This window comes from Diabrotica virgifera, chromosome 2 (genome assembly GCF_917563875.1).
Source record: "Diabrotica virgifera virgifera chromosome 2, PGI_DIABVI_V3a".
NCBI lineage: Eukaryota > Metazoa > Arthropoda > Insecta > Coleoptera > Chrysomelidae > Diabrotica > Diabrotica virgifera.
The window spans coordinates 240052872-240069497 of record NC_065444.1 but is presented as its reverse complement, the minus strand read 5'-3'; the positions used below and the strand labels follow the sequence as shown (position 1 = coordinate 240069497).

The 16626-nt window shown below is 32.2% G+C and overlaps 1 protein-coding gene across 1 annotated transcript in view; it reads left to right on the top strand.

Moving 5' to 3' along the window:
* The first annotated feature begins 200 nt into the window (after positions 1-200).
* Positions 201-16626, top strand: part of LOC114331673 (GILT-like protein 1) — a 31405-nt gene continuing 14979 nt past the window's right edge. Inside the window, exons 1-2 of the mRNA XM_028281293.2 lie at positions 201-365; positions 9001-9144. Of these exons, the coding sequence (XP_028137094.2) occupies positions 303-365; positions 9001-9144 (207 nt within the window). The 5' untranslated portion in view covers positions 201-302. The remainder of the gene's footprint in view (positions 366-9000; positions 9145-16626) is intronic.

Here is a 16626-nt window from a genome sequence, read left to right as displayed (position 1 = left end):
CCACAAGCGGGGGATAGTGTCCGTCTGGCCTCGGAAACCTAATAGACATTCGGTGCCAGAAAAAGTAAAATTGACCAAGTGATGCCTTTAAACAATAAATAACTTTAAATCTCATTGACTCACCTTGTATCATTATTTTCATAATAAGCAACAGACCATTTAAAAATTCGATAACAGACTTGTAAATCGACACCAGCATGTACGTACGCCCCTTCAGTACTTTGCCGAAACAGAAAAAACATAATATAACACCATTTATATTATAAGGAATACCTCCCTTTAGCACAGTATCATTATTAAAAATGTTTTTAAACTTACAATTATTCGTGACTGTGGTGTTAGTTTTCTTCGTTCAATGTTGGGCAGTAAGTATCAACACGTTCTATCTATTCTTATAACATCGTTAATCGTAATAGGCTATTATGTATGTACTTTAGAAAGGAACTACAACGTGAAAGTTGTTTTATTGTTTCATGTGGTCAATGAATCCCCCAAATATGAAAAAACCGAGGAGAGCTACCGTTCAAAGGGATGCGTTTTTAAGAAAGGAGTGAATTGGTCCTTATGCACTAGGATGCATCAAGGTAAATTTTATGCTCTTTACGTACAACGTACCTGTTCAAAATTAAATTTCTTATCGAAATGTCACTTTCTAAAGTCAATTTTTTTTATAAAAATATATTTAAAAAGCAAAACAAAAAAAATACTAAAAATCGCATTTGTTCTTTTTGTCCCCGGTGTTCAAGAGAAAATCTAAATAAAAGTTGATCGAGCCCCCTATTTTTTTTTGTTTTTATGCTTGCATTATCCCTTGTAGATCAAAAATACGTCAAAATTAAAATCGGCTACGGGGCACTTTTTTGCGCATGCGTAAAAGAATATTTTTTCTATTTATTTTTCTGTTTTTTTTATTTTTCTTTATCTGTATAATCGGATTTTCATATATTTTAATAAGTGTGAGTATGTATATGATATGTATACACACTCACATCATATACAGACATACACATACACACACAAATATACCGGGTGTTGAATAGTCAAACGGGCCATAGGAACCAATGGGGAATTCTAAACTGTTGAATTCCTGCTTCCCTAATTCTTTTAAATCGAAAGTCATGAGAAACTATTTTTTGTAAAGGACTGAAATCTATATTAAAAACATGTGTTAAAATTGTTCTACGAATTAAACACATTCCAAAATTTTGCAAAAATGTAAAACAATTGCCAGGGTATTATTAGTCTAATCGACCTCTAAAAGTCAGATTTGACCTCTAAAAATCTTATGAACAAACTAACTTCATTTGCTACAAAATGAAAAAATTAGACACCAAAGCTGAACATATTTTATCTTTAAAATGCATTTGGATTTTTGTCAATAGGACGCTCTGATCAAAAGATATTGAATTTTGACCGTCTAGTAGATACAAATTATATTTAAAAAATTGAGCTCGCGAGCGTAACTGACATTTAAAATCGCCGGTCGCTTCAAGCGTTGAAAGAACGGTTCATTCTGCACAAAAAATGCTAACAAATATTTTTGTTCAATATCTGAGCTACATTTTGTTTAAATCATTTTTTTATACGGTGTAAACATATTCTTGGTAATATGAAGTTTTCGATTTCCCCTCTACGACGGGTAGTTTTAGGGGGAAGCCCGGGGTAGGACCGGCAATCTTTTTTGCATCTTTTTTGGGGTACCAAAGTTGATATTTTTAGCAAAATTCAGCTAATTCGTATGGTTTTTAGAGGTCAAATCTGACTTTTAGAGGTCGATTGGACTAATAATTCTCTGGCAATTGCTTTATATTTTTGCAAAATTTTGAAATGTGTTTAATTCGTAGAACATTAACATTTGTTTTTAATATAGATTTCAAGTCCTCTACAAATAGTTTCTCATGACATTTGATTTAAAATAATTAGGGAAGCAGAAATTCAACAGTTTAGAATTCCCCATTGTTTCCTATGGCCGTTTGACTATTCAACACCCGGTATATTTGTGTGTGTATGTGCATGTCTGTGTGTATATGTGTGAGTGTGTATACATATCATATACATACTCACACATATTAAAATATATGAAAATCCGATTATGCAGATAAAGAAAAATAAAAAAACAGGAAAATAAATAGAAAAAATCTTCTTTTAGGCATGCGCAAAAAGTGCCCCGTAGCCGATTTTAATTTTGACGTATTTGTGATCTACAAGGGATAATGCAAGCATAAAAGCAAAAAAAATAGGGGGTTCGATCAACTTTTATTTAGATTTTCTCTTGAACACCGTGTGTCCCATAACTTTTTTCACGAGAGTATACAGGGTGTTTGGTAAATAATGGGCCATAGCTTAACCTCAGATCCCTGAAGTTAAAATAGGTCGATTTAAGTTAACTTACGAAAGTTCCCTGAAGTTAAAATAGGTCGATTTAAGTTAACTTACGAAAGTTGATAATAACCAAAATACAGGGTGTCAAAGTTAAACTTTTATCTTATTTTTTCTTGAATATTTCCAGACATGTGATAATAACACATAATTTGGTAATCAGGGGTTTTTTGGGACGAGAAAGTTAAATTCGTCACCAAAAATGATGTATTGTCCAGATGGCGCCACATACTCCATTCAGCGCTTATTTAATAGTTTTTGAATCAAAACTTTCATTCTCTTAACATTTTTATTTAAAAAAGGTATACTACATTCATCTCGCTAAACTCAACCCTTTTCGAGATAAACGCATTTTAAATCTGCGAGGCAACATAATCTTTTGCATAATATAATTGTAGTTACACCCGAAAAATAACTTAAAAGTATAAAAATTTACAAAAATGCATCGCAAATTTCTTCAAATGGAATTTGCGGTGCAATAACATAAATATGAGAACTGGCACAATTATTATGGTTTCAAGTTTATTTTTCGGGTCTAACTACAGGGATATTATGCAAAAAATTATGTTGGATCGCAGGCTTAAAATGCGTTTATCTCGAAATCAGTTGAGTTTAGCGAGATGAATGTAGTATACATTTTTTAAGTAAAAATATTAAGAGAGAAAAAATTTTGATTCAAAAAGTACGTGGAGTTTGGGATAAAAAAAATTGAACGTATTAAATGAGCGCTGAATGGCGTATGTGGCGCCCTCTGAGTAGTACATCATTTTTGGTGGGGAATTTATAATATTTCTCGTCCCAAAAATCCACCGCTTACCAAATTTCGTGTTGCTATCGCATGTCTGTCAGGAAACATTCAAGAATAAATAAAATAAAAGTTTAACTTTGACGTATTTCGGCTATTATCAACTTTGGCACTAAGGTAAGTTAATTTAAATCGCCATATTTTAAGCTCAGAAATTTAAGGTTAAGCTATGGCCCATTCTTTACCAAACACCCTGTATGTATAGGTGTTGCTTCACACAAAAAAAACTTGTATCTTTCCTCTTTTAAATAGAAGTCACTAGAATTTACAGTTTCCGGGACACGATTTTTCAAAATTCGCAACTCTCACCGTTTTTTGGGTAAATTTTTCCGTGACCAGACATCTCGTAACGCGACGATTCGTAACCGGATAAGTGGTAACGGACAACTCGTAACGGCGACAGTTCGTAACAGCGACACTTCGTAACGGCGACAGTTCGTAACTATACAAATTCGTAACTATTTTTTACGAAGTTTTAAGTTGCATAATGGAATAATTAGTAGAAAGAAAAATCAATTACCTTTAAAATGTGCTATCGGAGAAGGTTGTAGTACCAATTTTAAGAAAGAAATGGTTCTTCAAAATGTTCTACTGTTAATGATTTTTGCTAACGTTTACTGCTCTTTTTTAATTTTTTATTTTAACTTCGTTCCTTGCATAATTAGGTATATAAATTGATAAATATTAAAGGAGGCTTGTTTCCTATTCTTATTATTGTATTATAAGATTATTGTAAGAGATTCTGGGACAAACTGTAACAGAGATATCTTCTTTTTTAAGTGCCATCTCCGCGACGGAGGTCGGCAATCATCATAGCTATTCAGACTTTAGAGACGGCTGCTCTAAAAAGTTCATTTGATATACATCCGTACCATTATCACAGGTTGCGCAGCAATGATATATTCTACATCTCCTGATGCTTCTTTTTCCTTAAATCTTTCCCTGCATAATCAATCGGAGCAATTTGTGCCTCTCTCCACGTGTAATATGTCCGAGGTATTATAATTTTCTTGTTTTGATGTTATTTAAGATTTCCTTTTCTTTATTCATCTTTTTCAGAACCTCTTTGTTTGTGACGTGTTCTATTCATGATATTTTCAGAAGTCTTCTGTACACCCAAAACTAAAATGGTTCTAGTTTTTTCATTGATACTTGATACCGCATTGAAGGTCCACACTTCCATTCCATAAAAGAAAGTCGAGAAAACGTAGCACCTAGCCAACCTAACTCCTAGATACAACTTCAAATCTCTTGTGCAGAGCACTTTTCTCATTTTGTTAAAATTTCTCTAGCCTTTTCTATTCTGATTTTGAATTCCTGGAAGTAATCACCTATGGAGTTGATCATTGTTTTAAGGTATGCATATTGGTCGACTCCTTCGACATTTTGTTAGTTATGAAGAGATTCTCGTTATTTCTTTGAGTTTTCGATATTCTCATAAACTTTGCCTTCTTGACGTACATAGTTCATCATAATTCATCATGAAAGTATATAGTTCATCAAAATATGATGCTTTCAAATGTTTACTAACTTTTATTAAGTATATCCTTTGTACGTTTAGGTATCTATGTATACAGGGTGAGGCAAATAAAGGGCCTATTAGAAATATCTCGAGAACTAAAGGCAACAGAATCATAAAAATTGGAACAAAGGGGTTTTGAAGGATGATATATAATAAATGAAAATATTTCCATCTTTTTGCAACTTCCGGTTACACCGGAAGTTGCTTATAACTTCGTTTTTTTTTTAAATGGGACACCCTGTATATTTTAACAGTTTTGGATTCTCTTCGATGTCTTCTTTCTTAAAATATGAGATTTTGTAATATTATACAGGATATTTTAAAAGATAATTAAGTTTTTTTATTAATTTAGTAGCAAAATTAACACCCTGTAGGATTGTAGTAGTTTGACATCTAAAACTCTACTTACGTTCAAATAATTTTTAATATACTCTACTATTGTTAAGAATCATTAGTATAGCTAAATTTTCAATTTTAGTATACAGGGTTGGTCGAAACTCGGAATGAGTATTTTCTGAGTTTTCTTAAATGGAACACCCTCTATTTTAGTATTGTAATGAAATGATATTTTATGGTGCTTTTTTATTTCTTAAGCCTTCCCTATACCTAACTGCTTTAATTTGTGCTTAATTGTTAATCGCACCAACAATCTTAACTACGTAGGTATTTTGATAGCTAAACCATTATTGGTAATTTTAAGGACCAGTCTGGATTAATATGTATTTATTTCTGAAAAATTATTTGGGATTGAGTATTTTCACGGCCAACCTAATAAAATTTTACGTATTTTCTGTTGCAATTAATGTTTAGCTTGAATCACCAATAACTCACAAATTAAAGCAGTTAGGTATAGGGAATGCTTCAGAAATAAAGAAGTACCATAAAATATCAATTCATTACAATACAAAAATATAGAGTGTTCCATTTAAGAAAACTCAGAAAATACTCATTCCGAGTTTCGACCAACCCTGTATACTAAAATTAAAAATTTAGCTATACTAATGATTCTTAACAATAGTAGAGTATATTAAAAATCATTTGAACGTAAGTAGAGTTTTAGATGTCAAACTACTACAATTCTACAGGGTGTGAATGTTGCTACGAAATTAATAAAAAAACGTAATTATCTTTTAAAATACCCTGTATAATATTACAAAACCTCATATTTTAAGAAAGAAGACATCGAAGAGAATCCAAAAATGTAAAAATATACAGGGTGTCCCATTTAAGAAAACGAAGTCATAAGCAACTTCCGGTATAACCGGAAGTTGCAAAGAGATGAAAATATTTTCATTTAATAGATCATCCTTCAAACCCCTTCATTCCAATTTTCATGATTCTGTTGCCTTTAGTTCTCGAGATATTTCTAATAGGCCAGTTATCTGCCTCACCCTATATACATTGCCGTAATAAAAAACATTCATAAAGATGGTAAAAATCTTTGAAAGCATCACACTTTGATGCACCATATCTCGGTTACCGTTAGAAGTTAAAACGGGAAATTAAAATTATCTTGCTTAAAATGAGTCCTAGAACCTTCTACAGTAGACCTTTTTAAAGGTAACTTGTTTTTCTTGCTAATATGCTAATAAATGTACTATTAGATATACATAAAACTACATACAAAAAAGGTATAGAACAATGTTTGCAAAATAATATATAGGAAAATAGCCCAACAATTAGGAACTACATTTTAAAGTGAAAGTATGGATTTTTTTGTGAGGCAACGCATATACCTACACCCCCTTAGAAAAAAGTTATCGAAAAAAAAAGGAAAATTGCGTTTTTTCGTGTTTTTTTGCTTCGTTTTTTGAATATTTTTTGACAAAAAAATGAATGTGTGTGTACTTTGTACGCACGTAAGAAGTTATATGTACTTCTATTATATGTTTATTTATATTTTATTTAAATATTAAACTAATTTTAATACTTACTTACTACTTTTCAAAAAATTTTATTAAAACAATACCAAAAATTTAAAAAATTAAAGAATAAAACACACACAAACACATTGAAAAATGCCACAAATTATTTCTGAACAATAATTGTCAGCCACATTTTTATCTAAATACGTATTTTCTGAAAAAAATTATATAATAAAATATACTTACAATCATAAAATGTATAAAAAAAAATAAAAAAAATAAAAGTTTCTATTGGGGTTTGAACCAGCTTATGTTAGCACAGTTAGTATTGAAATCGTTCATCTTACACTATTACCTACGCAGACACTTGCATCATGTGGGAAGATCGACTAACTAAACGGTTTAAACTTTTGACAGTTCTGAATTTCACCAAATTATTTTGATTTTTGCAGAATTGAAATAATAAAATACAACAAAACATAGAGTATGAAAACAATATATTAGGTGAATATTGATAGAAATTTTGATGGTAATCAAATTATGTAAAACAAAGCATTACATACTATTTTGGTAGGTTCATTTTAAATTTTCCAAATAGGTAGGTACCTACCTATGTAATTTTTTATTAGGATACTGAAACATTTACAATTATTACGTACTTGCCGCTTTTAGAACTATTTAAAAAGTCACTACAATTATAAACTTGCTTTTTTCTCTGCCATCACAACAATTAAAACTAATATACACAACATTTGCTTATCCATAATCTCCATATTGAGCAATTAATGACAGATGATTTTAACACCCAATCAGATCCCGTATAACGTTTGAGCGACTAATACCATACTGTCGGTGTACGCATGCGCCCAGGAAAATATAAATTCACCCTCGTGCCTAAAGAAGTATAACTTCAAAAATATTTTTGATTCTAGGAAGTGACACGTCGATAAGAAATTTAATTATAAACCAGTTTTCTATAGATTAATATGCAGGAACATTGCATTAAATTCACCTTGAAATGCACCCTAATGCATAGGAACCAATTCACCCCTTTCTCAAAAACGCACCCCTTTAAATGATCGCACTTTGCGGTTTTTGTCATATTGGGTGTCCATTTAACATATTACGAAACAATAAAACACCTTTCACCCCTTTCTCAAAAACGCACTCCTTTAAATAAATGATCGCACTTTGCGGTTTTTGTCATATTTGGTGTCCATTTAACATACAGTCGAACCCGCTTATTGGAATAGCCTTTGTGCAAGGCAAAAATATTCTTATAACCGGGATATTCTAATAACCGATCATTGGTGGCTAGTCGAAATAAGTGTTACCGAAATTACGTAATAATATTATTTACATACTATGCCAATGTGTAGTTTTACATACTATGCCAATACGTAGTTTTATTACATACTATGCCAATATGTATATCATATATGTACCTACATAATCAGTGTATGTAAATGGTTTTAGGTCTTTTTACGTCAATAATACAGTAGTGTAACTAGTACTTATCTATGTATGTGTTAAATACCAAATTACATTATACCAAATTACATTACATGTATGTGAATGAATACATTAGGTAATTAATATGAAATGTATGCAATGTAGTTATGTAAATATTTTCTTATTAAAATGCATATATAACAAAATTACTTTTTTTCTCTTGAGAAATTATTGGTAATTATAGCTTTTTCGTTGTTAATCCGTGTGGTCATCCTTAATCCATTCGTTGAATAGAAGTTTTATTGGCGTCAAGAAATGGATTGTTACATTCTTGTTCTTTTCTCTTCTTTTCGAATTTAACAAAGCCATAATTCACATCTTGCATACAAGTATGTACTCTCTGAGTGAATTCTAAATAAACTGCTTCTAACAGTTTTATAACAGGCAACAGTGCCTTTGTGTAGACAAACAAAAATTATTTTATGACCCATGCATTTGTCGGCCATGCTAAAGATCGAATTGGTATTCGTAACAAAGTAATAAATATTTATTACCCTAATAATATCTAATCCAGCACAACAGGCCGTTGACGACAAACCATAATACATGATAATACCAAACATAATTTAAATTTTTAGTAAATTGTAAAAAAAATATTCTTTGACCTGCAAAATATGCTAATAAGCGGTATTATCTAGTTAGATCCTATTCCAATAAACAGAAAAATTTATTAAGGAGTAAATGGAAATGTTTCGGGAACTTGAATTTATATTCCATAAACCGGGATATTCCTATAACAGGGATTCTAATAAGCGGGTTCGACTGTATTACGAAACAATAAAACACCTTTAACGTTGTAATATCTCTAGAAATCTTTTTTTGGACATGATCAATGGCCTCCAAATCGTTTTGAAAAGTAAATTTTTGGTGATTTGAGTTAATTTAAAAAGTTTCATAATATTGTTTGTAAATTTTAGAACAGCAATGTTAAAATAACCGTGTACTATGAACCATTGGGAGAAGATAGCGTTAAATTTATTACAAATCAGCTGTATCCCGCTTATAAACAAATTGGTGATCATTTGAACGTCGATCTAATTCCTAAGGTCAACAAAACGGCAGTAAGTTTTGAAAATTCCTGGTTAAATTAGCTATAACGTTACAGATTTTTGAAGATTACTTCTTTAGTCCAAGTGAGGTGTTGTTTGATTTAAAAAAAAAGAATGTGTGTACTTTGTACGCACGTAAGAAGTTATACTTCTATTATTATGATTTTAACGAAATTAATATACTTTAAACAGTTTATTTAGATTTTATTTAGATATATTAAACTAATTTTAATATTTACTTCTTTTCAAAAAAATTTTATTAAAACAATATCAAAAATCTCACAAAATAAAACAATAAAACACACACAAACACAATGAAAAATGCCACAAAAATGATTTCTGAACAATAATCGTTGGAAAATTTTTACCTAAATACGTATTTTCTGAAAAAAAAAATATATAATAATATACTTACAATCATAAAATGTATAAAAACAATAAAAAAATAAAAGTTTGTATTGGGGATTGAAGCCGCGTACATTTGTGTGTGTGTTGTAACAACTAGCTGATGATTTTCTGTTGGAGTGAATGAAAAGGGAGTGGTAAACTCCAACAGAAGTAGTAAAAAGAAGAAGATCTACTTAATGTAGCCAAAGGACAAAAATGTGTGGCTTCTCCGTTGAAGAAGCTGGAGTAACTAAAATACAACTTTGTAGTAGTATTTGTATGGAAGGATGCCAAGACAAAGAATATCGAATTGATACAGGACTAGAGATGAGAAATCATTAATAGATAGATATAACTTGAATGGCTAGCTAAATATGTATGAGAAGGGCCACTTGACACTCAAGGAAGGATTCGGCCAATTTGCACGGCTATTTTTGGCCAGACAATAGATTAAAGGAAGTGACAATGATGGCTCGAAAAGAAGATATGAAGATAATGTTCAGAAAATAGATAGAGTAAATATAATAATATACTGAAAATAGAATGAATTTTTGGGCGCCAGAAGAAGGATAACTAGGTTAACGCTCTTCCAGGTATTCTACGCTGCTATAGAGTATGTTAAATTTGTAGTACAAGTATGTGAAAAGTTATTAAAGATTATTAAATTATAAAATATACTACTAAAAATAAAGGAGTAATAAGAAAAAAAAAATCACAATAAATGTATATTTATTGAATGTAACTACTAGATCTTTTTAACAATCTCTGAGTTAGGACAAGTAACTAGTGTGTAACTCTAACATGACAGGAAAAAGTGATACTAGTGAAAGTCAATTACAAAATCATCATACAACTATGATCTAAGAATACTCTTTATAAGGTTAGAAAAACTGACTACGGGTACCTCTAATACAGGAAGTACAACTTACAACTAGGTTAGTAGAACCCTCACCAAATGATAATTGTACGTTTATAATACGTACACCTTAATTAAATACTACCTGATACTATATATAACATATAAATACCTCACTGTGAGTGGGACAGGCACAAGCCTTATTGAATAAATAAACCTACGAGTGGATACACAGATCCTTTTCCTAACTCGTGGTTTATAATAGTAATAATAACAAGTGAAACCAAAAACTAATCTGAGGGATTAGAATCCAGAAGTTCATATGAATTTAATAAATTAAAGTTAAAGTTAAATAAAGTTAATAAGTTAAAGTTAAGTAAAGTTAATAAGTTCGAGTTAAATAAAGTTAATAATTACAATTTTGACTAATATGTGAAGTTAATTTTTAAAAATTTAATTAAACATATACTAAAATAATGGAATGAGTTTAAATAATTATACAAAAGTGGAACACAGCCTAAAAATAATCAAGATAAGAGTACCGACTACTATTATCAGGGAAAATATCTGAGCTCAGAAATTTATACCTTTATAGATTGCAGAGTGTTGGGGAACGCTATCAATTAAATATTATGTTGTAAAGAAAAAAAAACCTATAAAAAATATAAAGCAGGAAAAATGTGTGTGCAATTGAACTATAAAAAAAAATGTACTAAATATCACAAAACCAGTCTGTCTTTAATAAGAGCACAGTAAATGTTCCCAAACAAACCACTCTTTCCTAATCTTGAAGTTGATGTAATGAGCACCCAAGGGTGCTAACTCTCGCTAGCAGCTGTCCTGCTGGAGGTACAGGAGAGGAAGACTGGTAGAAAGCAGCTGAAGGTACTCAAAACTGTTGGAAAGCAGCTGGAGGTACTCAAAAAAAGAAAATGTGGAAATAATCCAGGCTGGTCGCCTATTGATTGTTTCTCTCTGTGTGGTCTGGCCTTGGTGTTGTTGTAGGGTGGCTTTAAGATTTCATGGTAGGTGCTAAAAAAAAACACAGTGTGGTGTTACTACCAATCTACCAATGTCAAAAAAAAGAAGCAAGAGATACGAGGAGGTGTTTTTATTCCTATGGGAATAAGAAGAAATAGGTCATTAAGTCCAAAAACTTGAATGACTAGACAGCTTGACCTTTTATCAGGTTGCTATCAGATGACCTTGGTCAAATAACACAAGTAATTTCCAATTGAAATACAAAATATAATTACTGTGAAAGAATATTTTATTATAATATATACACCGGTATATAGATATATTATACAAGGATGAAATATAGTAAGACTAAGCGATGGATACTTATTTGATCATCGTTCAAAAGATAGGAGTTCTGTAGACTTGAAAGGAATATAAAAAATGGAGTTTAAATTAGCTCTATTTTCCAACTGGAAGCACAAATTAACAACGAATATTGAATTATCTCTAGATGAGTTTGATCCATGAAAATAAAACATAAAAACCATGAAAATAGACTATGTGAAACTTAGTTAGCAAATGTCAAGGACTTCCAAAATGGCTGAATAAAATACTTAATAAAATGTGTATTTACCGGGGTAGAACTCATTGGATATAGTATGCTCTAAAATTCTTCAAATCCACTGCTGCTGGATAACTTCACTATACTTTTATTGTAATATTTAATCAATTTGGAACTGAGAATTAGAGGTGAATAATTGAGTCTAATGACCCCGCACACTACGATTCAGACCGAACACTCGAGAAACAATGGCAATCCAAGGCTCACGTTCACAGCTGAATCCTTCGTACCCCTCTACTAAGCATTGGCTGTCAAAGTGGGGAAACCAATGTTGCCACGTTTTAAATGTGACGTCATCAAGCATTTAAAAATTCTGAGATGGGTTTAAGTTCTATTTGAATAAACATTGAAAGAAAATAATTCTGAAAATAATTAAATAATATTTTGGATAGTTAAATAATATCTTCCCATCAATAATCGATTCTATAAGGGGCGGAACGTCACATTCCCTTTCAACCACCAGAAAAAAAATTTTATTTAAAAAAAAATTTTTTTTTTTTTTTTTTTTCAAAATATTAAACTAGAGTAGTAGTGCTTAGTGTATCATTCCCCGTTGATTCGCAAGATTACAAATAATCACCACTAATAATCAAGGGAAAGTAGGATGGTCACTGCAGCAAATAACGGAAATTGCAAAATATGACCCGAAGTCCTAGTAAAAGTGCTAAAGATGAGACATAATTTATAATGACAAATAAGTGTCGAATTGGCAGTAAATCCAAAGTTGAACTATCCATGGACATCAGATTTATAAGGAGTATATCCAAGGACGAACAACCAGGCAAAGGTGAGAGCCAATTCATACCATAACGCAAGTACATATACTAAAGTCACCAATGAAATCAATAACTATAATAAGTGAAGAATCAAACACTCAATCCTAAATTGGACTAGCAATGGACACCAGATTCGTAATAGCATATCCAGAGAAGAACAACTAGGAATATTTATAGAATAATTTTCACCAATACCAACTAATATAAATAGTGAACATACCAAAGGAATGCAAACACATTAACCAAAATAAATGTGGAATCAGACACTCAATCCAAAGTCAGACTATCAATGGACAACAGATTCACAAAAGCATATCCAATGAAGAACGACCAGGAAGATTTATGGACCAATTCACATCCATACTAAATCATATAAATAAATTAGGTCTACGTACACCCACATCCGGTAATACGAACCTATACAACCAAATAAACAAAATAAGTGAAGAATCGGACACTTAATCCAAAATCGGACTAGCAATGGACACCAGATTTATAGGAGCATATCCAAAGAAGAACGATCAGGAAGATTTATGGACCAATTCTCACTAATACTAAATAACTAACTAAATTAGCTCTAGATCTACCCTCATCCGGTAATATGAGCCTATCGAAACTAAATAGTAAAAATAAAGGATGAACTTATAAGTTCTATGACTCCATGGTAAATACAAAATATGACGGGAACGAGCTCCCAATCTTTCATAAGACTGTATATTCATGTGAACATACATAGGATTATCCAGGAGATATTCCTGAATCTAAGCAACAATTAATGCCTAAGGAAAGAAGAGGGAATCTACTAAAAAGAAAATCAATAATTTGTCCCAGTGGGTTAATCACTAACATTACGACTCTATGCCTATGGAAAGTCAAGCATCAATATACTATGAACTAAGAGACATAAAATAAGCAAACTAGACTTCCCTATTATCGTGTGAAAATGTGCCTGGAATATTTGGAACAATTGCACAAGAATGGTTAGGAAGTGTTGTACACCATTTCCCAACCAGAAATATTATCATGGATAAACATCTGCCTACTCTGACAAGAAAGACATGGATTACGAAATCGGATAGCAGTGATCAGTTGCTGAACTTCGAACCCACGTATTCACCAACTTTGAGCATTAACAGACTAGTTCATAAGAAGAAATATGAAGGACTCAAGAATTCATTTATAAATCAAAATTCCAAATTCATTCCAGAATCATCCTGTGGAGGAAGTAAGAATCCGAATTAATATAAAGTATTTAAGGTACCTGTGACAAATATCAATAAAGTAACCCAATAACAAATTAACAACCACAACTTCTTTCCAATATGGCAAATCCAATGACATGATATAAAAACAATAAAAAAAAATAATAGGTATGTAATCAAATATCCAAGATATAACACATAATCTAAGATATGGTAGTGTAACATAGCTCCATCTATATTAAGCAAGAATACTTGTATGAGCCCACACATCCAAATATCTTAATATATAATAATCAACAGCCCTTTTATTCTGAGAGGTTGAGTACAAAACTAAGAGTACAAGTGGAGGTTATTAACTTGGTAATACTACTGGCTGGATTAGTATTTGAGAATATTTGTCGATAATGACTCAAATGCAATCTATAATACAAAAAAAATAATAATAAACTCATACAAGCGGTATTACACAAGAATTCGGTACCTAATAACTAATACGTGAGAAATCATCAAGCCATGCCGAAGGATAAAAATTGCTATGGTCAGGCATTATCTGGTGATTAACAATTTAAACTAAAATACTATACCATAATAAAACTAATTAAAGGCAAACACAGGAAGATATTAGCTTAAACAACCCTGTTAAGCTAATCTTCTTCCGATGAAGTTGAAGAATCCACATCGTCCATGGTGTTGTCAGGCAGTAAATCCTTTACATGAAATTGACCAATTCGCTTATTAGTCGAATTGTCCTTTAATTCATAAATCAAAGGAGATATTACCCTTGAGACAGTACATGGGACATATTTCTGGCAAAACTTTGCAGAAATGGCATCACCCTTATTGGATTTGACAAAATTGCGCTTTAAGACTCGATCACCAACAAAGAATCGCAGATCTCGTTTCCTCAAATTATAGTGCTGCTGGTTCCTTAGGTAAGAAGTTTTTAACTTCTTCCTAATGTCTGCGAAAATATGAGGTAACGTCTGGAGATCATCTAAGCGATGAAGTTTCTCAGATATTTGAGGAAGATTTTCGGAATTGTCTGAAATTACACCAAAATAATCACCTGATAAAGCCACATTCCTACCAAAATTCAAATATGCTGGAGAGCACTGGGTAACTTCATGGACAGAAGTCCTTATGGCTTGAGCTATGGAATGAATATATTGATCCCAAGCTCTGTGATCAGGGTAAGTATAGGACCTTAGAGCTGTGACAATACTGCGATTTACTCTCTCAGTATGATTTGCTTGTGGATGGTAGGCAGCATTATAAAAGGTCTTTTGAACCTTATATTTAGCTAGAAGATCTTTAAAGGCCTTCGATACAAACTGAGGACCGTTGTCACATGACACAATTTGAGGAACACCATACACCAAAAAGACTTGTTCCTCCAAATATTTTAAAATTGCTGGAGTTGTGGCCTGGCGAAGGGGACAAACTAAAGGAAATTTAGTGAAATAATCCACAACTACCAGGCAATAGGTATTACCCTTGTAACTCCGAGGATAAGGTCCAATGAGATCCATTGAGATCATCTGCCAAGGAAAATTTATGTTCCTGAAGGAACCCATAAGTCCAGCCTGTGGTAGGTTACTTGGTTTACAAGTAGCACAAACCATGCATTTAGAAATGTACCTTTTTATAGACTTCCGCATACCAGGCCAATAATATAATTCGGCAATACGGTGATAAGTCTTATAAAAACCAAAATGACCCGCCGTAACTTCATCATGAAACATATGCAGAATATTTTCCCTATTTGGCGTAGGTACAACTATTTTCCACTCCGACATATTGGATAAGGACTCTATCGGACTTAAGATGTGTTTGTACAGAATATTATTCTCTACCTTAAAATCAGGATATTTTTGTGGGTCTTGAGTGACCCTATCAATCATATTCTGATACCACATATCAGGACTTAAAGAGGACAGATCTAGGACATTAATATCATGGACACGTGAAAGAGCATCTGCGACCACTACCCCGTTTGCCTTTCTATGGACAATCTTATATGAATAGGCAGCCAGTTTGCATATCCATCGAGAAAGCCTCTGTGAAGGGTTTTTCATACTATGAAGCCATACTAAGGAACTATGATCAGTAATTATAGTGAAATTACGACCTTCCAGATAATAACGAAAAGCTTCTAACCCATGGATGATAGCTAAGAGTTCTTTCTCCGTAGTTGAATAGTTTTTCTGGGCCTTGTTCAACTTCTTACTAGTGTACGCTATGGGGTGTTCGGAGCCATCTTTCAACTGAAATAATACGCCTCCAGAAGCTGTATTAGAGCAATCTGTCATTAGATAAAAATGCTCATCAAAATTAGGTGACATCATAACCGGAGCGCTCGTTAAAGCATCTTTAACGCGCCTAAAAGCTTCGTCAGCCTCAGGAGTCCAAGTAATGGTCTGTCCCTTTTTCCTGTTCTTCAAAAGATCAGTAAGAGGTGACAACAAAGTAGAGTAGGACGGTACAAATCGCCGATAATAGCCACACATTCCCAATATCCTACGGACTTGGGTGGTGGTCTTTGGTATAGGAAAATTTTTGATAGCAACTATTTTCTCAGGATCAGTCCTCAGCCCCTGGTTATCCACAACATAACCCAAGAACTTAAGACTAGGGCGACAAAACTGACATTTATCCAGATTGACCGTTAGATTAGCTTCCTTAAGACGTAAA